Source organism: Chiloscyllium punctatum, chromosome 2 (genome assembly GCF_047496795.1).
Source record: "Chiloscyllium punctatum isolate Juve2018m chromosome 2, sChiPun1.3, whole genome shotgun sequence".
Classification (NCBI taxonomy): Eukaryota; Metazoa; Chordata; class Chondrichthyes; order Orectolobiformes; family Hemiscylliidae; genus Chiloscyllium; species Chiloscyllium punctatum.
The window spans coordinates 17340442-17364835 of record NC_092740.1 but is presented as its reverse complement, the minus strand read 5'-3'; the positions used below and the strand labels follow the sequence as shown (position 1 = coordinate 17364835).

At 45.8% G+C, this 24394-nt stretch overlaps 1 protein-coding gene across 1 annotated transcript in view; it reads right to left on the bottom strand.

Annotated features, from left to right (window-relative positions):
- Window positions 1–22868, bottom strand: part of palld (palladin, cytoskeletal associated protein) — a 453391-nt gene extending 430523 nt beyond the window's left edge. Inside the window, exons 1-2 of the mRNA XM_072594395.1 lie at window positions 22684–22868; window positions 2273–3535 (exon numbers count right to left, since the gene is read on the bottom strand). Coding sequence (XP_072450496.1) covers window positions 2273–3534 — 1262 coding nt within the window. The 5' untranslated portion in view covers window position 3535; window positions 22684–22868. The remainder of the gene's footprint in view (window positions 1–2272; window positions 3536–22683) is intronic.
- Window positions 22869–24394: the final 1526 nt, after the last annotated feature.

Sequence of the window (24394 nt, the reverse complement as noted above, 5' to 3'; positions counted from 1 at the left end):
AACTGAAGTTACAAATGATCATAGCTTCAGAGAAGATATGAAAACAAAGATGAGCGTTCTAAACCTGAATATATTGGACATGGGAGTATGTTGAAGCTGTCAATGTCCAGATGCAGCAAGACCTTGACAATGGCCAGGCTTGGACAAGTGTCAAATAACAGTTGAGCCACACAAGTGCCTTGCAATGATCAACTCCAACGAATGAGAATCTAACTATTTCCTCCTTTCATTCACTGGCATTACCATCACTGAGTTCCCGACTATCAACACCCTGAGGTTACCATTGACCAGAAACTGAACTGGACTTGCCACATAAATACAATGGCCACAAGGTCAGAGGCTAGAAAAAAAGAGATGCAAAATGCACCTCCTGACTCTTCAAAGCCTGTCCACCGTCTACAAGGCACAAGGCAGGAGTGTGATGGAATACTCCCCACTTGTCTGGATGGGTGGAGCTCCAACAAAACTCAAGAAGCTTAACATCATCCAAGATAAAGCACCCACTCCCTCCACCAACAATGCTTAGTAGCAGCAGTGTGTACTATCTACAGGACGCACTGCAGAAATTCCCCAATATCCTCAGACAGCACCTTCCAAACCCATCACCATTTCCATCTAGAAGGACAAGGTCAGCAGATACATGGGAACATCATCGCCTGCAAGTTCCCTTCCAGGCCACTCACCGTCCTGACTTGGAAATATATCACCGTTCCTTCAGTGTCGCTGGGTCAAAACCGTGGAATTCCCTGCCCAAGGGCATTGTGGGTCTACCTACAGAACGCGGAACTGCAGCATTTCAAGATGGCAGCTCACCACCACCTTCCCAAAGGCAACTAAGGACGGGCAATAAACGTTGGCCCAGCCACTGACGCTCATGTCCCACAAATAAATAATAAAAATAGTAGTAGAAACAGAATCTGTATCCAGGTAGATTTCATCTGAATGTATTTACAGTCAGGAATATTTTATAAAATGTTCAAACATAATTATCTCTGACTGCAGCAAATGACCCATCCTTCAGATTTCAATCTCCTCAGAGCCTTCTTAACTGTCCACCAGAAACAGAATGGAAGAAATACAGAAGTCATGAAGTTACGCTGCACTTTAGAACACGGTCAATGGAAATTGTTCACTATTCTAGCCAGCAGCCCTGATACCCTCCCAGACATCTAGACAAGAGTGTTTGTGCAGTTTCACCTCATCGTTAGCACTCCTAATGGTGAGGCACCTCTCTCTTACACCTCCCACTGAGTAAGACTGTAGACACTGGATACATTTCAGTAAAGCCCTCAATTTACAGTGTCGTCACGGTATTTAAAGTCAAAGTTTTACCATGTTCTAATTCTTTAAAAAAAGCAGTGAAGTATAATTATACTTGACATTCTAAAAACCACCGGTCTGGCACACATCTGTCTCAGACCACACAATCTGCAAGTTGCCTGCCATTTAGTTTGCACCAGCTGGCCTGTGGTCAGAGTTGAGGGCCGTAAGCATATTCAAATCTTGGAGCTGAGTTACCAAGTTAACAAAGCTCAAATGCCACTTAATATTTTTCCAAATCTTTTATTCACTCACATTGTGTGGGAGCCAAGGTTGGTCCACCATTTATTGCCCATCCCTAGTTGCCCCTTGAGAAGGAGGAGGTGGTGAGCTGCCTTCTTGAACTGCTGCAGTCTCTGTGCTGTAGGTGGACCCCCCCCCCATGCTCTTAGGTAGGGAATTCCAAAGTTTGACCTGGTGACACTAGAGGAATATGATATATTTCCAATTTAGGATGGTGAGTGGCTAAAAGGGGGTCATGAAGGTGGTAGTGCTCCTACATATCTAACATCCTTGCCCTTCAAGATGGAAGTGATCGTGGAAGATGCTGTCTAAGGAGTTTTGGCAAATTTCTGCAGTGTGTCTTGTAAAAAGCACACACTGCTGTGACTGAGTGTGGATGGTGGAGGGACTGAATGCTTGTGGATGTAGCTACTTTGTCCTGGATGGTTACAAGCTGATTGAGTGTTGTTGGAGCTGTACCCATCCTGGCAAGTGGGGAGTATTCCATCTCACTCCTGACTTCCCTCACTGTATGGGTTAAATGTCCCAAATTGTAGTGGGGTGAAGCCCATTGCATCAGCACTGACCAACTGATGGAGTGGCACTTCAACCTGCTGACCTTGTTAATTAATGTGCGTCATTCACATAATTTCCAGTGAGCCCAGTGGTGGTGTGCAATAACTTATGGAAATGAAGGAACAGACCGGATCAAGAAATGTCTCAGACGTACCTGACCGTGGGGCAAGGATGGCCCAGTAGCCGGCACTCCAGACGTACTGTGCTTCCTTCAGCGACCTCTTGACTTCTTAGCTTTTGAACGAAGCGGGGTGCAGAGCCAGTGAGGACTTTCTCTTCACCCTTGGGGAGTGTGTCTGGTTCACGGCTCCGCTCAACCTCAGCATGCGCATCCAAGTCAGGCCTGGCCGCCAGTTTGGTTTCCAGTGGCGCGGCTTTCCTGGTGGAAGTGGTGCTCACTTTGAGGTGGTTCTTCGGTGAGAGATAACCACTGTCGGGTGATGAGCTATCTTCTTCATGGCTCTTACACTTTCCTTGGCCATAGTTCCTTGGTCTCGCCGTCCTGAAGATGGAGGACAGCTCCTCGATGAACGACACGGCCTTGGTGCAGAACTCGTTTCTCGCCGAGCTCTCGCTCTGGTAAATAGGTATCCCTTTCCGTTTGGAGCTGGGGGTGGGATTTGCCTCCTTGGGGTTGGTTGGAGGCTGCAGCTCGAGGTCCTCAGAGGACGAGTCGGTGCCTGGGATGTCCGGCTGGCCAGGGCTGGTGACCTGGTGGGCGGCGCTGGTGGGCTGGTGAGTTGGGCTAGTAGCCCGGTGGGCGGGGCTGGTGGGCTGGTGAGTGGGGCTAGCAGCCCGGTGGACGGGGCTGGTGGGCTGGTGAGTTGGGCTAGTAGCCCGGTGGGCGGGGCTGGTGGGCTGGTGAGTGGGGCTAGCAGCCCGGTGGACGGGGCTGGTGGGCTGGTGAGTGGGGCTAGCAGCCCGGTGGGCAGGGCTGGTGGGCTGGTGGATATGGCTGCCATCTGTGCCTTGGTCAATCTTTGGGGTGGAGCTTCCTGACTCGGCGTTCCTCTTCACAGGCGTCGCCGGGCTGCCCGACCTTGGAGCAGTTTGGGATCCGGCTGGAGGCGAGTCCTCCAGGAGACTGGCCAGGGGCCGGTGGCGGATATACCGGGAGATATCTTCCATCTCGGGCTCAGGCTCCGTCTCCTCCGAAGAGCTCTCGGCGATGGCCACCCGGGCGAGATCGAGGCTCTTGCACATCTCCTCCTGGCTGAGGAAGGCCGAGAGCTCTGCTGGAGGGGGGCTGCCATCTTCCCCATCCTCCTGGAGGTCAGTCAAAGAGTCAAAGTACACATCATGTGAGGACGCCTCCGACATCCTGCCGTCACGGTAACTGTCCACTTCCCCACAAGAGTAAGCTTCCTTTAGCATCTGAGAGAGGGCCACTGCATGCTCAGAGGACCCTTCTTGCATACTGAAAATCAAAAATTGAGAAACGAATGTTAGAAGGAGAAGGATGGATCAATTGTTGGATGTATGCTTCCTCGCTGAGCTGGGAGGTTCATTTCCAAACATTCTATCACCCTACTAATTAACATCTTCAGTGGGCCTCAGGCAAAGCACTGCTGAAAATTCCTGCTTTCTATTTATATGTTTGAGTTTCTTTGGGTTGGTGATGTCATTTCCTGTGGTGATGTTATTTCCTGTGGTGAAGTCACTTCCTGTTCCTTTTCTCAGGAGGTGGTAGATGGAGTCTAACTTGATGTGTTTGTCAATAGAGGTCAAGCTGGAATGCTGAAAATTCCTGTTTTCTATTTATATATTTGGGTTTCTTTGCATTGGTGATGTCATCTCCTGTGGTGATGTTATTTCCTGTTGTGAAGTCACTTCCTGTTCCTTTTCTAAGGGGGTCGTGGATGGGGTCTACCCAGGATACATGAACACCAACTAGCCAAAAAAGACATGACCCTCTCTCACTAGTATCCTTACGTATGGATGAGGAAGGACACCACTTCGACTGGGACAACACATCCATCCTAGGACAAGCCAAAGACATGTACAAGAATTCCTAGAAGCATGGCATTCCAACCGGAACTCTATCAACAAACACATCAAGTTTGACTCCATCTACCACCACCTGAGAAAAGGAACAGGAAGTGGCTTCACCACAGGAAATAACATCACCACAGGAAATGACATCATCAACCCAAAGAAACCTAAACATATAAATAGAAAGCAGGAATTTTCAGCAGTGCTTTGCCTGAGGCCCACTGAAGATGTTACCGAGTAGGGTGACAAAGCATCTGGAAATGAATCTCTAAGCTCAGCGAGCAAACCTACATCCAGAACCTCAACCTGAGCTACAAATCTTCTCAAAACTCACTAGGATTAGTTATTGGCGTGTAATAGTTCTTGGCCTAGACTGAAGGGAAAAGGCGAGTGAAATTTCACTAATTCCAGGGGACCATACGTTTGTTTCTCATCAGAGAGAGCGAAGAGATAGAGTCATAGAGATGTACAGCATGGAAGCAGAACCTTCAGTACAATTTGTCCATGCCGCCCAGATATCCCAACCCAATCTAGTCCCACCTGCCAGCACTCAGCCCATATCCCTCCAAACCCTTCCTATTCATATACCCATCCAAATGCCTCCACCACATCCTCTGGCAGCTCATTCCATACATGTACCACCCTCTGAGTGAAAAAGTTGCTCCTTAGGTCTCTTTTATATCTTTCCCCTCTCACCTTAAACCTATGCCTTCTAGTTCTGGACTCACCGACCCCAGGGAAAGACTTTGTCTGTTTATCGTATCCATGCCCCTCTATAAGGTCACCCCTCAGCCTCCGACACCCCAGGGAAAACAGCCCCAGCCTGTTCAGCCTCTCCCAGTAGCTCAGATCCTCCAACCCTGACAACATCCTTGTAAATCCTTTCTGAACCCTTTCAAGTTTCACAACATCTTTCCGATAAGAAGGAGACCAGAATTGCATGCAATATTCCAACAGTGGCCTAACCAATGTCCTGTACAGCCGCAACATGACCTCACAACCCCTGTACTCAATACTCTCACCAATAAAGGAAAGCATACCAAACGCCTTCTTCACTATCCTATCTACCTGCGACTCCACTTTCAAGGAACTATGAACCTGCATTCCAAGGTCTCTTTGCTCAGCAACACTACCGAGGACCTTACCATTAAATATATAAGTCCTGCTAAGATTTGCTTTCCCTAAATGCAGCACCTCGCATTTATCTGAATTAAACTCCATCTATCACTTCTTAACCCCGTTGGCCCATCTGGTCCAGATCCCATTGTAATCTGAGGTAACCTTCTTCACTGTCCACTACACCTCCAATTTTGGCGTCATCTGCAAACTTACTAACTGTACCTCTTAGGCTCGCATCCAAATCATTTATGTAAATGACAAAAAGTAGAGGGCCCAGCACCAATCCTTGTGGCACTCCACTGGTCACAGGCCTCCAGTCTGAAAAACAACCGTCCACCACCACCCTCTGTCTTCTACCTTTGAGCCAGTTCTGTATCCAAATGGCTAGTTCTCCCTGTATTCCGTGAGATCTAACCTTGCTAATCAGTCTCCGATGGGGATCTTTGTCGAACGCCTTACTGAAGTCCATATAGATCATATCTATTGCTCTGCCCTCATCAATCTTCTTTGTTACTTCTTCAAAAAACCCAATCAAGTTTGTGAGACATGATTTCCCACGCACAAAGCCATGTTGACTATCCCGAATCAGTCCTTGCCTTTCCTTGCCTTTTGGGCGGCACAGTGGCACAGTGGTTAGCACTGCTGCCTCACAGCGCCAGAGACCCGGGTTCAATTCCCACCTCAGGAGACTGACTGTGTGGAGTTTGCACGTTCTCCCCGTGTCTGCGTGGGTTTCCTCCGGGTGCTCCGGTTTCCTCCCACAGTCCAAAGATGTCCAGGCCAGGTGAATTGGCCATGCCCGTAGTGTTAGGTTAGGGGTATGGGTGGGTTGCGCTTCGGCGGGGCGGTGTGGACTTGTTGAGCCGAAGGGCCTGTTTCCACACTGTAAGTAATCTAATCAAATACATGTACATCCTGTCCCTCATGATTCCCTCCAACAACTTGCCCACCACCGAGGTCAGGCTCACCGGTCTATAGTACCCTGACTTGTCTTTACCACCCTTCTTAAACAGTGGCACCACGTTTGCCAACCTCCAGTCTTCTGGCACCTCATCTGTGACTATCGTTGATACAAATATCTCACCAAGAGGCCCAGCAATCACTTCTCTAGCTTCCCACAGAGTTCTCGGGTACACGTGATCAGGTCCTGGGAATTTATCCACTCTTAACCGTTTCAAGACATCCAGCACTTCCTCCTCTGTAATCTGGACATTTTGCAAGATGTCACCATCTATTTCCCTACAGTCTATATCTTCCATATCCTTTTCCACAGGAAATACTGATGCAAAATATTCATTTAGTATCTCCCCCATTTTCTGTGGCTCCACACAAAGGCCACCTTGCTGATCTTTGAGGGGCCCTATTCTCTTCCTAGTTACCCTTTTGACCTTAATATATTTGTAAAAACCTTTTGGATTCCCCTTAATTCTATTTACCAAAGCTATCTCATGTCCCCGTTTTGCCCTCCTAATTTCCCTCGTAAGTATACTCCTACTTTCTTTACTCAATCTATCCTGTCTATACCTGACATATGCTTCCTTCTTTTTCTTATCCAGACGGGCAACAGAGGGCCCCTGGGGGCGGTGGATGACTTTAATTTGCAAGTTCCGTCTCCTCAACTAGCTTTCATGATGACTGCAGTTAATTACAGAGATTAAACCCACATGGATGGTGTCAGCCTCTTGCTGACTGAGCTATTGGAGTTCCTGCTGAAGGACAGGTCCACATCTGTAAGAAAGCAGAGTTTCTGTTGAAGCTGTAACCTTCAACAAGAGGAAAGAACATGTTCATGAACCAAAACTTTGGCCACGAAGCCCATCATCTGGAGTCAATTTGTCTTCTCATGCTGACTGTTATTTTTAAGAGTCAGTGAAGTGAATCCAAGAATTAAGATGCTGGATTGCATCAACCTGGAAGGTTTCTTGCCATATTTCCTGGACAATGTTGAGAGACTGGATCAGTTTGGGTTATGTTACCATGGAGATGTGTAGGAACAGGAAGAAACCAACCAGCCCCTCAAGCCTGTTCCCTTATTCAATTTGATCAGATCTGCCAATCCAACAAAGAGCCACCGATATAGAGTCATAAAGTCATCGAGTTATACAACATAGAAAGAGACCCTTTGGTCTAACTCGTCAGCACTGACCAGACATCCCAGTCTGAGTTAATCCCATTTGGCCTGTATCCTTCTAAACCTTTCCTACTCATACACCCATCCAAATGCTTTATAAAGGTGGCAATTGTACCAGTCTCCACCACTTCCTCTGGCAGCTCATTCCACCCATGCACCACCCTCTGTGTGAAAAAGTTGCCCCTCAGGTCCCTTTTAATTCTTTCCCCTCTTTAAACCTATGTCCTCTAGTTTTAGATTCCCCTACTCTGGGAAAAAGACCTTGGCTATTCACCCTATCCATGCCCCTCATGATTTTATAAACCTGTATAGTAATCAAAAGGAAGTTTTCGTTTCCGTTCATTGGATGGGGATGTTCCTGGCATGGCCAACATTTATTGCCTGGAGGGCAGTGAAGATGCAACCACATTGCTGTGTGTCTGTAATCACGTGTCGGTCGTTTCCTTTCTGAAAATACATTAACAAACCAAAGGGGACTTCCCCTACCCCCTGACAACGAGTTCATGGTTATCATTAATTAATAGTCTCATAATTCCAATCTTTTACTATTGAATTCAAATTCCACCATTTGCTATGGCAGGATTTGAACCGGAGACCTCAGAGCCTGTGGTTTAATAGCCCAGTGATGTTACCATTAGTCTGTCACTGCCCCTGCAGGGTTACATGATGCATGTGACATTGAATACCTCCCCATTCATTTCTGCTGTTCCCTTGGTAACCCTGCAGTTATTAATAAGAGCTCCTGGGGCCACAAAATTGCAACACATTCTGCAACCAGTCAAGGAGCTCTGGTGTGACCAATGTGACGCGTGAAGTTATGGAAAGTACCCCTGATGTGTTGACGTCTCTGCTTTAATTTGTTTTGGACCTCCAAATGAATGTGTTTGTGAATAAATAAAATCAGCAAACAATTCTGAACTTAAATGCTCCATCTACCACCTGCTGTGTTTTCCCTCTGAGGCAGCAGATGCAACAACAACACTCACACAGACTCCCAGCCAAATATCGAATTACATTTCTTGCGCTAAAAATATTTGTCAGCTATTCATCATGCAGCAGTCTTTCTTTTCCAGTTACATAGGGTACACTTATGAGTGGCTCTTAAAAAGAAATCCCAGAGCTCTGTATCTGACTGTAAACCTCCAGGTTTTGCCTGTATTCTGATCTTCCTTGTCTTCCTCTGCATTATTACCCAGAGGACATCTCCTCAGCTTTCCCCTCATTCTCCATTTGCGTCAAGTAAAATGCTGAGAGCTGGGTGGATAAGGAAAACACATTTCATTCCAGCTTGCTGATTAAGCTCGAGATTCCATTAAAGCTCAGACAGGAACGTCCAAGCTTTCGACCACCTGATGAGGGAGCCGTGCTCCGAAAGCTAGTGCTACCAAACAAATCTGTTGGACTATAACCTGGTGTTGTGTGACTTTTAACTCAATTACCAAAGGATACCAGCTTTTTAACCTAGCTAGGGCTGAGTGAGCTCAAAGCAAAGAGAGGCATTTCAGAGTGTTTTCCTACCAAGTGTGACATTGAGCAGAGAGTTGGGAGTTGGATGATTATGGGAATTGATGGAATTAATGGAATTATAAATTGTTCCCTCTACAGGAAATTGCTCTTATTCCTGTTCGTACGTGGAAGCTCAATGTTCAGTGAGTGTCTGATAAACATTTAAGATCTATTCCGGTGTGGGAATGGGGGTCACGGCAACAGCGATGAGGTGGGCCCAGCGGTTAGAGATGCGACTCTGATGTTGGCTGGTCTGGCACAGGAGGTGGCGAGGCGGTGATGGAGGAGAATGGATCCACCGTCAAAGATGATGTTGAGGATTGGCAACTTCGATGTTGGGTTGGGTTCGGTGTAGATGATGGTGCAAACATCACTGATGGTGATGAGCTGGCTCAGGGTGGATGGACTCTCTCCAAGCCACATCTCTCTTTTATTCCCTTATTCTTAAATTATTCAAAATGGCGCAGTATCACGGTGACAAATGAAAGCTCTTCACTGTATTTTGTTGTATTCTTACTGCAAATTGCATGTGACAATAAAAATCCAATTCACTTTCAAAAAAATCGACTCCTAAGGTTTAAAATAGTGTAGGCAAGGCTAATAAAATCAACCAAATAGGAAAATAAATAATAAAAATAATTAAATAGTTAATTAAACTCACTAAGGTTAATAGTTTAGGGTTCAAAAGAGATTTACCAGGCTGTTGCCAAGTGCAGCAGGTATGTGCTACAAAGAAAGGTTGAATAGGGACTTTTTTCACTAGATTAGTCGAGGGACGACCTTACAGAGGTTTATAAAATAGTGAGGGGTACATTTAGCGTTGATGGTAGTTGTCTTTTCTCTAGGCTGGGCAATTTCAAGGCGAGGGGGTCACATTTTTAAGGTGACAGGAGAGAGATTTAAAAAAGACATGAAAGGCAAATGTTCACACATGGAATGAACTTCTGAGGAAGTGGTGGATGTGGGTACTGTTGCAATGTTTCAAAGACATTTGGATAAGTACATGAATAGGAAAGGTTAGGAGGGATATGGCCCAGGAGCAGGTAGGTGCGACTGGTTTAGTTTGGCATGGACTGGGTGGACCGAAGGGTCTGTTTCCATGCTGATGACTCGATGTGTCACGGCTGCAGCATGTTGGAGCTCCTGAGTCAACATGTCTGCTGTGAATGCTTGTGGATCAAGATTTGATGAAGAGTCATTGAACTGGAGGTTGACCTACAGACTTCACGAAACATCAGGACAATGGAAAGTTTAGATTAGATTCCCCACAGTGTGGAACAGGCTCTTCAGCCCAACAAGTCCACACCGGCCCTCCAAAAAGTAACCTATCCAGACTCTTTTCCCTCTGACTAATGCACCTAATACTATGGGCAATTTAGCATGGCCAATTCACCTAACCTGCACATCTTTGGACTGTGGGCAGAAACTGGAACACCCAGAGGAAACCCATGCAGACACAGGGAGAATGTGCAAACACCACACAGACTGGAGACTGGAATTGAACCTGGGACCCTGGTGCTGTGAGGCAGCAGTGCTCACCACTGAGCCATTGTGTTAATGCGCACATTTTGTACCAGTTGGAAAGCATCAATGAGATCAGGCAAAGCCAGCAGGGGTTTATGAAAGGGAAATCATGTGAAATGAATCTACTGGAGTTTGTTTTTTAGGATGTAACTGGTAGTATAGATAAGGGGAAAACAGTGGATGTTTGGATTTCAAGAAGGAACTTTTATTAGATCCTACACAAGAGGGCAAAATTAAAGCACACAGAATTGGTGGTAAGATACTGGCATGGATTGAGAATTGGTTGCCAGAGTGGAAAAAGAGTGAACAGGTCTATTTCTTGGGGCAGCCAATGACTAGGATTCAGTGCTGAACCTCACCTATTCACAACACATGTTGAATGAGAGGACCAAATGGAATCTTTCCAGTTTGCTGGTGACAAATCGATGGTGGGATTGTAAGTTGTGAGAAGGGTGAGTCAAGGTGATCTAGACAATTTGAATGAGAAGGTAAACACATGGTAGATGCAGTATGATGTGGGTAAATATGGGTATATACTTTGGTGTGAAGAACAGAAATATTGTGAAATGTGAATGTACAATGTGATCTGGGTTTCCTTCTACACTAAGAAATGAAAGTAGTTGAAATAGTTCCACAAGGAGTGGTATCCAGTCACCTAATCCCCCTTTATCTACATGTGCATTGTATGTGACACTGGTCCAGCTTCCTTAGAGCCACTCCTCAGAGTGAACAGAACTGCTGATACTTCTGTTTAACTTTCTTTTCTTTATTTACCTGTGGAGATTCCCTCACATTGATCCAGCTCCCTCAGAGCCAGCTACACTCCTGTTTATATCTGTCAGCCAGGGCTCCCTGATTGGACCCAATCAGTGAACTCCTATTCTATGAGGTCCACCTGCCTGATCTCGTTACAATCACTACCAGTAGTCAGTCAGTTGCAAATTGGCCTTCATTGCAAGAAGATTTAAAGTCAGATATCAGGATGTTTTATCCTGGTGGTGGAAATTGAATAAAGATTCGTGCACCTTGTGTTTCTCACTGTGTCTCACACCTACACACACGCACACCATGGGTGCTGGGGAAAAAAAATAAGCTTTACCGCAGTTAGGCGGTAGTGTGGGGGGTTAAAAAAAAGGGAAGTGGCTTCCCTCTCCAACTCTATTTTGATTTAATCCCTACCTTTCCCTTCGCTGTTTTGATCACACAGTATTGCCCTGTGGTTTGAAGGCAGTGTTTGTCACTGACCACTCGGGTGTTTTCCCCCCCTTTTGGAGATTGGATCAGTGTGTGCACAAAAAAAAATCAGGATGTTTTATTGCAGTCAGATAGGACCTTGGTGAGGCCACATCTGGAGTATTGCATGCAACTTTGGTCTCCTTACTGAAGAAAGGATATAATTGCCGTAGAAAGAGTGCAGTAGAGGTTCACTGGGTCAATACTGGGACTTTTTTTATGAGGAAAGATTGGTTTGACTGGGCCTGTATTCAGAAGGGTGATAGAGAATTTGACTGAAGTGTATCAAATTCTAACAGGGCTGAACAACTCGATGCAAGGAATAAATTAAAACAAAGTGCTGCAAAAGAAAGACAGAAATCACTGGAGAAACCCAGAAGGTCTGGCAGCTTTTGGATCATAGAATCTTACAGCATGGACGCAGACTCTTCGTGCATGCTGACCAGACATTCAATAAAAGTATGGATTAATAACAGTTACCCTGAAACCATTGTCAGTTATTGGGAAATTCCCATGTGGTTCACTCATGCCCCTCAGGAAGGGAAACCTACCTGGTTTGTCCTGCATGTGACTCCAGACCAACAGGAAATGTGGTTACCCTCCGGGCAATTAGTTTCAGGCAATAAACGCTGGCACAGCCAGTGATGATTACATCTTATGAGTGAATTTTTAAAAAATCACTGAATCATTACCTGAGGCTTGTTCAAATTGGCAGAGGGCAAATAAGATGAGGGTCATGAATGTATGGCCCAAAGACTGATGTGGGAGAGGTGGGTTCCGTTTGGTGAGAGGTTGGTTTCATCTTAACTGTGGTGGGGCCTGCGTTCCAGTGAGACACACACAGAGGGAGGTCGAGAGGGCTTCCAACTAGATAGTGAGGGAATGGTATCAAATGTGGGAAGATTTGGTAATTCAGCAAATAGAGACAAGGCAAGAGACGGAGATGCTAATATAGGAAATGAGAAACTGATTGTGACAGGAAAAGTGAGTACAAATCTAAGAGTAAATCATCAGGTAAGCTGGAGATGACAAGAGAAAACAACTAAGGCTCTGTATCTGATTGCAGATAACATTCCAAACAAAATTGATGAGCCGATAGGACAAATAGAAATGAATGAATAACATGCTCTGCATCCAAAGAGGAACTGGTGGATGTACACTTCTTGGACTTCCAGCAGGCATTCAATAAATTGTCACATCAAAGGTTTTTTTTTGGAAAGTAGAAGCCCGTGTTATGGAAGGTAGTGCATTGATATGGACAGAAAAATGGGAAGAAGAGAGTAGGTACAAATGGGTCTTTCTCAGTTTGGAGAGATATGATATATCCACTTCGTGAAGCCATGCTGACCCTGATTAATCATATAATACATTTCTAAACACTGCTATTACACCCTTTATGATCGTCTCTAATATTTTCTCATTGTTAGATGTTAAGCTAAGCAGCCTAAACGTTTTAACCTCTGAGGAGTAGTCAGCATGGCTTTGTGAATGGGAGATCATGCCTCACAAATCTGTTAGCGTTCTTTGATGAAGTAACCAGGAATGTTGATGAGGACGGGGAGGTAGATGTAGTCTAAATGGATTTCAGTAAGGCCTTGGCAAGGTTCCACATGGCAGGCCACTCTGTAAGGTTAGATTGCATGGAATTCAGGGGACTTGGCAAATTGGATACACAATTGGTTTCTTGGTAGGAAGCAGAGGGTAATTGTGGAAGGATGCTTGTTGAACTGGAGGTCTGTGACTAGTGGAGTGCCACAACGGTCAGTGCTGTTTGTTATCACTATCAATGATTTGGATGAGAATGTACAAGGCCAGATTAGTAAGTTTGAAGATGACACTAACATAGGCGGTATTATGGACAGTGAGAAAGGTTCTTAGAAATTGCAGCAGGATCGTGCTCAGCTGGGGAAGTGGGCCGAGAAATGAAATATGGAGTTTGATTGAGATAAATTTTAAAATAGTGATGGGAAAGGATAGACCAGATCTAAAAGTTGAAGTTCATAATTGGAGGAAGGTTAATTTTGAGGGTATTAGGCAAGAACTTTCAAAAGCTGACTGGGGGCAGGTGTTCGCAGGTAAAGGGACGGCTGGAAAATGGGAAGCCTTCAGAAATGAGATAATGAGAGGCCAGAGAAAGTATATTCCTGTCAGGGTGAAAGGGAAGGCTGGTAGGTATAGGGAATGCTGATGACTAAAGGAGTTGAGGGTTTGGTTAAGAAAAAAAAGGAAGCATATGTCAGGTACAGACAGGATAGATCGAGTGAATCCTTAGTAGAGTATAAAGACAGTAAGAATATACTTAACAGGAAAATCAGGAGAGCAAAAAGGGAACATGAGATAGCTTTGGCAAATAGAGTTAAGGTGAATCCAAAGATCTTTACAAATACATTAAGGACAATGGGTAAATAAGGAGAGAATAGGGCCCCTCAAAGATCAGCAAGGTGGTCTCTGTGTGAAGTCACAGAGATGGGGGAGATACTGAACAAATATTTTGCACCAGCATTTACTGTGGAGAAGGACATGGAAGATATAGACTGTGGGTAAATAGATGGTGACATCTTGAAAAATGTCCATATTGCAGAGGAGGAAATGCTGGATGTCTTGAAATGCATAAAGGTGGATAAGTCCCCAGGACCTGATCAGATGTACCCGAGAACTCTGTGGGAAGCTAGGGAAGTGATTGCTGGGCCGCTTGCTGAGATATTTGTATCATCGATAGTCACAAGTGAGGTGCCGGAACATTGGAGGTTGGCTAACGTGGTGCCACTGTTTAAGAAGGGTGGTAAGGACAAGCCAGGGAACTATAGACTAGTGAGCCTGACATCGGTGGTGGGTAGGTTGTTGGAGGGAATCCTGAGGGACAGGATGTACATGTATTTGGAAAGGCCAGGACTGATTCGGGATAGCCAACATGGCTTTGTGTGTGGGAAATCATGTCTCCCAAACTTGATTGAGTTTTTGAAGAAGTATCAAAGAGGGTTGATGAAGTCAGAGCAGTGAACATGACCTACATGGACTTCAGTAAGGCAGTCAACAAGGTTCCCCATGGGAGACTGATTAACAAGGTTAGATCTCACGGAATATAGGGAGAACTAGCCATTTGGATACAGAACTGGCTCAAAGGTAGAAGACGGAGGGTGGTGGTGGGGGGTTGTTTTTTAGACTGGAGGCCAGTGACCAGTGGAGTGCCACAAGGATCAGTGCTGGGCCCTCTACTTTTTGTCATTTATATAAAAAATTTGGATCCGAGCATAAGAGGCATGGTTACTAAGTTTTCAGATAACACCAAAATTGGAGTGTAGTGGACAGTGAAGAAGGTTTCCTCAGGTGACAATGGGATATTCATCAGATGGGCCAATGGGCTGAGAAGTGGCAGATGGAGTTTAATTTAGATAAATGTGAAGTGCTGTATTTTGGGAAAGCAAATTTTAGCAGGACTCATACACTTAATGGTAAGGTCCTGGGGGGTGTTGCTGAACAAAAAGACCTTGAAGTGCAGGTTCATAGCTCCTTGAAATATAGAGTTGCAGGTAGATAGGATAGTGAAGAAGGTGTTTGGTATGCTTTCATTTATTGGTCAGAGTATTGAGTACAGGAGTTGGGAAGTCATGTTGTGGCTTTACAGGACATTGGTTAAGGCACTTTTGGAATATTGTGTGCAATTCTGGTCTTTTTCTTATCGAAAGGATGTTGTGAAACTTGAAAGGGTTCAGTAAAGATTGACAAGGACGTTGCCAGGGTTGGAGAATTTGAGCTATAGGGAGATCTGAATAGCTTCCCTACAGTGTGGGAACAGGCCCTTCGGCCCAACAAGTAACCCACCCAGACCCATTTCCCTCTGACTTACGCACCTAACACTATGGGCAACTTAGAATGGCTAATTCACCTGACCTGCACATCTTTGGATTGTGGGAGGAAACCCATACAGACACAGGGAGAATGTGCAAACTCTACACAGACAGTCACCCAAGGCTGGTATTGAACCTGGGCCCCTGATGCTGTGAGGCAGCAATGCTAACCACTGAGCCACTGTGTCTGGGACTGTTTTCCCTGGAACATCGAAGGCTTATAGAGGTTTATAAAATCATGAGGGGCATTGATAGGATAAATAGATAAGGTCTTTTCCCTGGGGTTGGGGAGTCCAGAACTAAAGGGCATAGGTGTAGGGTGAGAGGGGAAAGATATAAAAGAGACCTAAGAGGCAACTTTTTCTCGCAGAGTGTGGTACGTGTATGGAATGAGCTGCCAGAGGAAGTGGTAGAGGCTGGCACAATTGCAACAGTTAAAAGGCATCTGGATGGGTATATGAATAGGAAGGGTTTGGAGGGATATGGGCCGGGTGCTGGCAAGTGAGACTAGATTGGGTTGGGATATCTGGTCGGCATGGATGGGTTGGATTTGTTTCCGTGCTGTACATCTCTATGATTCTATGACTCTAAGTGTGAGATCTTGCATTTTGGAAAGGTAGGCGTTTCATGGTGAATAGTTGGGCTTTAAGAGTGTAGTAGAACAGAGGGACCTTGGAGTTCAGGTGCATGGGTCTCTGAAAATGGAGTGATAGATAGACAGGGCATTAAGGAAGGCTTTTGGCACATTTACCATCATCAGTCAGGGCATTGAGTGTAGAAGTTATGTTACAGTTGTACAGGACGTTGGTGAGGCTGTACTTGGAATAATGTGTTCAGTTTTGGTCACCATGCTATAGTAGGGATGTTCTTAAACTGGAAACAGTGCAGAAGAAATTTATAAGGACTTTGCCAGAACTCCAAGGATTGAGTTATAGGGAAAGGTTGGACAAGCTAGGACCTTTTTCTTTCGAGTGTCAGTGACTGAGTGAGGTGGAATCTTATAGAGATGTATAAGATCATGAAAGCATGGATAGTGGAAATGCATTCATTCTTTTTCCCAGGCTTGGAGAATCGAGGACTAGAGGGCATCAGTTTAAGGTTAGACGGGAAAGAATAAAAGGGAATCTGAGGGGCAACGTTTTTACACAGAGGGTGGTACGCATATGGAATGAACTGCCAGCGGAAGTTGTTGAGGTGGGTACATTAACAACATTTAAAAGGCATTTGGACAAATACATGGATAGGAAAGGATTAGAAGGATATGGGCCAAGTGCAGGGAAATGGGGTTAGTCTGGACGGACATTTTGGTCAGCATGGACCAGTTTGAGCCAAAGGGCCTGTCTCCGTGCTGAAGGACTCTATGACTCCTTCCCTTTAAAAATAAAGGTGTGACATTGGCAAATTTTCCAAATGACTGGAACTTTTCCAGAATCAAAAGATTCTTGGAAGATGACTACCATTGCCTCTGCTACCTCTGTATCTACTCCTATTGCTATCTTAGAATTAGAATTTATTGTCACGTGTACTCAAGTACAGGAATACAGTGAGAAGTGTATAATGTTGCCACACACAGCTTCATCTTGGGTACAAAATACCTAGTTACAAATCTTCAATATAAAAATAAGTTAGGTATAGAGGTAAAGAAAAAAAGCTGCAAGTTCTACATTACAGTTCTTCATAGTATATATTAGGAAAACAAAGACATAAAGTTAAAAGACAGTCATCACAGCCCTTCTATAGCCTGCAGTCGCTCCACACTGGGGGCTTTCCACGCATGGTCTCACTCTGCCCTGCGCTGGGCTGATCCCAACTGGCTACATCCCATCAGGTCCAGGGCACTCATTAGTCTTTCCCGCCACTAGTGTCCCTAGTACTTTTTCCCTAGTGCTAATTATTGTTTTTATTACCTCTCCTCCTTTTGCTCCTTCTGTATTGAGTAATTTTGGAATGATATTAATGTCTTCTACAGGGAAGACTGATGCAAAGTATTTATTCAACTCCTCTGCCATTTCCTGGTTTCCCATCATATATTTTTTTCAGCCTCATTCTCAAAGGGGCCTGTGATCACTTTGGCCTCTCTTTTTCTTTTTATGAGCTTAAAGAAGCTCTTGCTGTCCATCTTGATATTGTTTACATGCTTACCCTCATAGTTTATCTTTTTCCTCTTTGTGTTATTTTTGCTTTTTTTTAAATACATTTTTAGAAATTTCCTAATCCTCTAGTTTACCAATAATCCATGCCAGATCGTATGATTTTTCTTTCAATGTGGTGATATTCTTAACTTCCCTGGTTCACCGTAGTTGACTCACCTCCTTTTCCTTGTTGAGATTATCTTTGGCGTGTGTCATGAGCTATCTCCCAAAATGTCTGCCATTGTTCCTCAAGAATCTTTGCAGCTAAACCCTTTCCCCAGCCTGCCCATTACTTAAGCTTAACAAGGTTGTTTCTGACTCAGTCTTCCACTCAAACTGAATGCCAAATTCTACCATGTTATGGTCACTATTTCCAAGGGAATCCATCGCTTTGCCATTACTTATGAAACCTGTCTCATTGCATCTCACCATAACCTGATTCCTGGTTGGATTCCCAACATATTGCTTCAGGAAACTGTCCCAAATACATTCTGTGAAATCTTCTGCATGGCTACCTCTGCCGACCTGACTATCTCAATCAGCATAAAGATTAACGTCGCTCATGATTAATGTACTGCCTTTTCTCCCAAGCCTTAATTATCTCCTGATTTATCCTCTTCTCCAGTGCAGTGTTCCCTTTGTAACATATTGGGATGGTCTTCTTCAATTCCTTGTTCAATCCCAACAATAGGCCTAAGATGTCTACTAGCCTGGAAACACCTCATCTTGGAAGATAGGCAGAATCGTCTTGGCTGGGAAACCATCCAGTGAGATCAAGCCCAGTTATCTTTGCTGGGGCTCTTGCATCTACAGAGGGTAGTGCGCGTCTCTCTGAGCCATGAGGCCCTGGTTCAAGTCTCACTTACTTCGAGGTGGTGTCCCAATGAGGATGAGCAGGTTGGATAAGCATAGGTTCCTTGCTCAAGCCTCAAGTCTGGAGACCCACCGTCTCCTGGGTCAGAGGTGGGAGCCCCCCCAAAAGCAAACTCATTGCAGCCTCATATTTGAAAATAATCTGCACTTACACTGAAATCAGAAGGAAGCAAAATGGAATCCTGGCCCACAGCTGAAGCTAGAATAAGATTCGGATGTGAATGACATCTCTCAACAATGGCTAAGAGATTGCCATCTCATGTTCCACTGCAAGCTTGGCTAATGCTCTCAATGAATAGTTGGATCTGGACCATGTGATATCACTTGGAATATTGAGATCAATTTCTTCAATCAGAGCCAACTACATCCATTAAAATACACGTCTCGCTGTGAGTGGGTATTAGCTGGTCGGTGTGAGCCCTGGATGTTTATATGTTGGTCACAAATAGAAAATTGTTCTGACTTCACACCATCCTTTGACATTAACGTGTATACTTGGTAAGGTCATGGATAATTAAATTCATGAGAACATACAGTAGGGACTCGTAAACCCAAGGAAGAGCATGGCTGCATTAGAGTTGACCACTTTGGGTTTCTTATCAATGAACGCAGTATCCATTTCTCCCTTTCTGGGCAATAATACAGGTAACATCCAATATCCAGTCTGGAAAACACTCAATGCCTTGTTCAATTCCAAAGTGAATATCCTGCCTTTGCTTCCACCTCCAACCAACTTAGCACAGACTCAATGGGCTGAAAGGCCTTTTACCCGTGCTGCAGCCTTCTATTACTCTACTTCAGGCCTTTGGTATGATAGCTGGGTTATTGATTCAGGTATGTAGGCTAACACTCTCAGGGCAGGGTTCAAATCCTGTCCCAGCAGATGGAGAAATTCACATTCAATTAAAAATGGCTAAATAGTGACAAACAAACCCAGTTTCTTGTCATAAAATCCCATCGGGTTCACTAGTGTCCTTTAGAGATGGAAATTTGCCATCCATGTCTGGCTTACATGTGACTCCAGGCTCACAGTTGACCCTGAACTGCCCTCACCAATGTCCTTTCAAGATGGAAATCTGCCATTCTTACCTCACCTGGTCTGCATGTAACTCCAGACCCACAGCAATGTCCTCTAGGCAATTAACGATGGGTAATAAATGCTAACCTAGCCAACAATAGTCACATTCTAAATAAAAAAGAATTTATTTCTCTCTCCTTGCCCTGACTCAGCAATTCCTTTGTTCTCTGGTTTGGCCTCCCATATTATATCCTCGCCCTATCCCCAAACCCACACTGTCCGAAGTTCCATTGACCTGGTCTCACTTTGTGGTCCCATCTACCCATCATCCCCACCCTCACTGACATACATTCCGTTCCGCCCCCCCCCCCCACCCCAAATCTTGCAATATCTCAAATTGAAAGCTTTTGCCCCTATCTCCATCTCTTGACTGGAACTAGGGGAGACATTAAAGTCAAGAGTCACCCTGTCAGGTCAGCGATGAGGAGAATGTTTTTCTTCTCTCTGGAGATTGGGTGATGCTGGGAGGCAAACGCAGTGGAGGCGGGGTAATTGAATATTGCTGAGTCAGAACTCAGTTCTTGTTGACTGGAGGGGTGGGGGGTGTTATTGGGGCAATAGGGAAGGTGGAATTGAAAACTCAAAATGATTAACTGCGATTGCATCGAGGGACAGATGGTCCATGTAGTGCTCTCGGTCCTGGAGGAACACTGCCTTGTTTTTACTATATTAGTTGTGAATGATAGAAGTTAGAGTAGATACCCTACAGTGTGGAAAAAGGCCCTTTGACCCAAAAGGTCCACACCAACCCTCTGAAGCGTAACCCACTCAGACCCATTCCCTTACATTTACTCCTGACTACTGCACCTCACACTATGGGGCAATTTAGCACGGCCAATTCACCTGACCTGCACATCTTTGGATTGTGGGAGGAAACCGGAGCACCCGGAGGAATCTACACAGACACAGGGAGATTGTGTAAACTCCACACAGATGGTCGCCCAAAGTTGGAGTCAAACTCGAGTCCCTGGCGCTGTGAGGCAGAAATGCTAATCACTGGGCCACCGTACCACCATTAAATTACAAATAAAAGTTTATTTCTCCCTCTCTCTCCCTCTCTCTCCCTCTCTCCTTCCCTCCCTCCCTCCCTCCTATTTGGTACCTTTATATTAACTCTTTCAGCTCTATTACTGGTCCTCTTGAAATCTCCAATACCCCGATTCTCATCTCTTGGACATTTCTCCATCTCTTTTCATTGATTACTAATCCGAAGGAACTCCCTACTTTCAAACTCCCAGTTCTCCTACTCCTATTACAGGCGACAGTCCAGAGACAAGCAACACCAGGCCAGAGAATTGGATAGCAAACAGGAATGTGAAGGATGGTCAGTTGTGCCCCTGCTTAAGCCATGGTCACTCAAGCGTCCCCACTTCCCTATTGGATAAACACGCTCAACTATGAAATGCCAACCACTATCGCTTAACTTGCCCTGTTATAGGCCAGCAGGTTATATACCAACTATAGGGGCCAAACACAACTGAACAGAAGTTTGTCCTCAGCTGATGCCTGTACTTTGTAATTGAAGAGTGGGACAGTGATACTATCTAATGGCAGAGTGTAGGATCCCAAGACAATTGCAGGCTGAAGGGGGTCACTTATCTGGTAGTGGCTGTGGCAGTTCTCCAAGAAGACGATTTACTTGGTGGCACTCCCCTGTCTTCTCCCCAGACCTTTGTGCTTCCCTACTTTTCAAACATTCATTGAGTGCCCTCTTGAGTCGTTAGATTGAACCTGCCCCCTTAGAATCGCAAGCTCAGGCAGGGCTTTCTAAATCCTAGCCACTCACTGGGTGAAATCATTCCCCCTCATTCCGCCATCCCTCCTTCCATTAACGTCAAGCTTTCCCTTCCCCAAGGGAACAGTCCCAACATCTTCAGTCTAGAACTTTCTCCACTTTGGGACTCAGGAATCCTTCCTGCACCCTCTCTGATACCATTGCATTCTTCCCCAAATGCGGTGCCTGGATCTAGATGCATTTGTCCCCCCCTGCAGCCATGTCGCGTTCCCGAATCCCAACTGTCTCAGTCAAAGCTGAATCTTGGGAATCTGGGCCCTTGTTCAGCCGCCCAGCTGGTAAATTCTTGGAGCCAATGATAATAGCAACTTTATTCAACCATGGGGAAGAATTGACCTTTTCAAAGGAGAGAAAGCTGCTGATCGTGAATGGTGGAACACAACAGCTGGCCATTCATTGCATTTTCAATGCTTCTGTTGCGATCGAAGGGAATGGAGAGAAATTGGGAGCAGAGTTGGACGATCAGCCAAACTGGAAGGTACAAAAGGCTCGAAGGGCCGAATGGTCTGCTCCTATTTTCTATGTTTCTAATGCATCAGTGTCTGAAGGTTTTCTCTCTAATTGGTCCCCCCGTTCCCCCTCACCCCGTTGACCCACTAAGTCTTTATTTTTCCAGGACTTATCCAGTCCCCTTTCGAAAGCTATCCTTGTTCTGTTTTCGTGGTCTATGCTGGACAGAAACTTCCACCTTTTCCCTCCTTGAAACGGAGAAAAATAACCAGCGAATGTCAGACAGGACGACCCACTGACTGAAATGTTCCTCTCGAAACAGGTTTATTTTTAAGCGCGCACACACACTCTCTCTCTCACAGACACACACACACACACACACACACACACACAAACACACACACACACACAGATACATACACACATACACACATACATACACACACTCTCTCTCAGACACACACACTCACACTCACAGACAGACACATACACAGACACACACATACACACACAGCCAGACACACACACACAGACTCACACACGCACACAGACACACACACACAGACACACACACACACAGACAGACACACAGAGACAGGCACACAGAGACAGACACACATACGCTTTCACGTATACACATGCACACACATACACGCAGACGCGCGCGAACACACACACACACATCCCCTCCCTTCCCTCACCACAGCCAGCTTTCGCATGTCAATGGGAAACTCCTGAAAGAACTGTGTGATATCCCTTCTCCCTGCCAGTGCCTGGGCTTAGTCACGGAGCTCGGCTACTTAGCTGGGCTGACAGGCGGGCAGGGTTGAGCTCTCTGCAAAGCAAGATGGATTGAAGCCGATGTGGATTCGAAATGCCGTTACCTCTGCTTCCTGCTCCGGACGATGGCAAAGACGACGGTGAAGCAGAAGGCTGGGAGCGCAAATGACTTGGCGTGGTGTCAGTGATTGGGCGGCACAGCGTCGGGTTGTGACTCTCTTCCCTCCGGGGCTCCTCTGTACCTCCTCGGGGTGACTCTCCGAGGCTCACAACCTACAGCAGTGAGCTCCCAGTCGTCGGCTGCCCCAGCTATCAGCTGCTACGGAGACCCTCTCTGAAGTCAGCTATATCTGGCAACTGGGATCAGGTTTCACTGGAATGCATGCATCAGGAGTTCTCGCCTGTGGCTGGAGCTCCCGGGGAGAGAGATCTGGGGAGGGGGTGGGGAGGAGGGTGGTGCGTGAGTGTGGGGTGGGCGCCTGAACTCCCTGACAGCCCCCAGGCACACTTTGTGAAGAGAACCCCACGTGCAGAGAGGCGGGTGATCACGAGCCCGCCTTCATTCCTCCGTCCTTTTGAGTACAGGAGTTGGGGCGTCAGGTTGAGATCGTACAGGACGTTGGTGAGGCCTCTTCTGGATACTGTGCCCAGTTCTGAAGGCCCAGTCACGGGAAGGATTTTATCAAGCTGCAGAGGGCTCAGAAGAGATTTATCAGGATGTTGCCGGGAGAAAGTGAGGACGGGAGATCAGAGTCGAGAGAGTAGTGCTGGAAAAGCGCAGCAGGTCAGGCAGCGTCAGAGGAGCAGGAAAATCGACAATCCTAATGAAGGGTTTCTGCTCAAAATGTCAAATCTCCTGCTCCTTGGGTGCAGCCTGACCAGCTGCGCTTTTCCAACACCACACTCTTCAGCCCAGGATGGTTTGAGTTACAAGAAAGACTGGGACGTTTTTTTCACTGGGGGTTGAGAAGTGACCTATTGGAGGTTTATAAAATCATTGTCAGTATAGATAAGGTGAGTAAAAGTGACAAGTTTCCTTTCCCTGTGATGGGGGATTTCAAGGCTAGAGGGCATGTTTTTAAGTTGTGAGGAGAGAGATTTTGAAAAGACATGAGGAGAAATTTTTTTAAGCAGAGAGTGGTTCTTGTGTGGCATAAACTGCCAAAGGAAGTGGTAGATGTGGGTACAATTGCAATGTTTAAAAGACACTTAGACAGGAAAGTTTTTTTTTAAGATTCCCTACAGTGGGGAACCAGGCCCCTCAGCCCAGCAAGTCCATACCAACCCTGGGAAGGGCAACTCACCCAGACCCATTCCCCCCTGACTAATGCTCCTAACACTACGGGTAATTTAGCATGGCCAATTCACCTAACCAGCACATTTTGGGCTGTGGGAGGAAACCGGAGCAAACCCACACAGACACAGGGAGAACGTGCAAACTCCACACAGACAGTTGCCTGAAGTGGGAATTGAACCCAGGTCCCTGGTGCTGTGAGGCAGCAGTACTAACCACTGAGCTACCAGGCCACCCATGAAGGGTGATGGGCCAGGAGTGGGCAGGTGGGACTAGTTTAGTTTGGGCTTATGTTCGGCATGGACAGGTTGGATTGAAGGGTCTTTTTCTGTGCTGTATGACCCTATGACTCTATAATTGTGTGTCAGCAAGGCTCCCCCAAACTATGAAACCAGAGTTATGTGAAAGAACTAGAGCAGGATGTTGACTGGGCTGGTAAGGTTCAGTCATGAAGAGAAACTGGACAGACTGGGGATTGCTCTCCTTCAAGCGGAGGAGACTGAGAGGGGATATGATTGAGA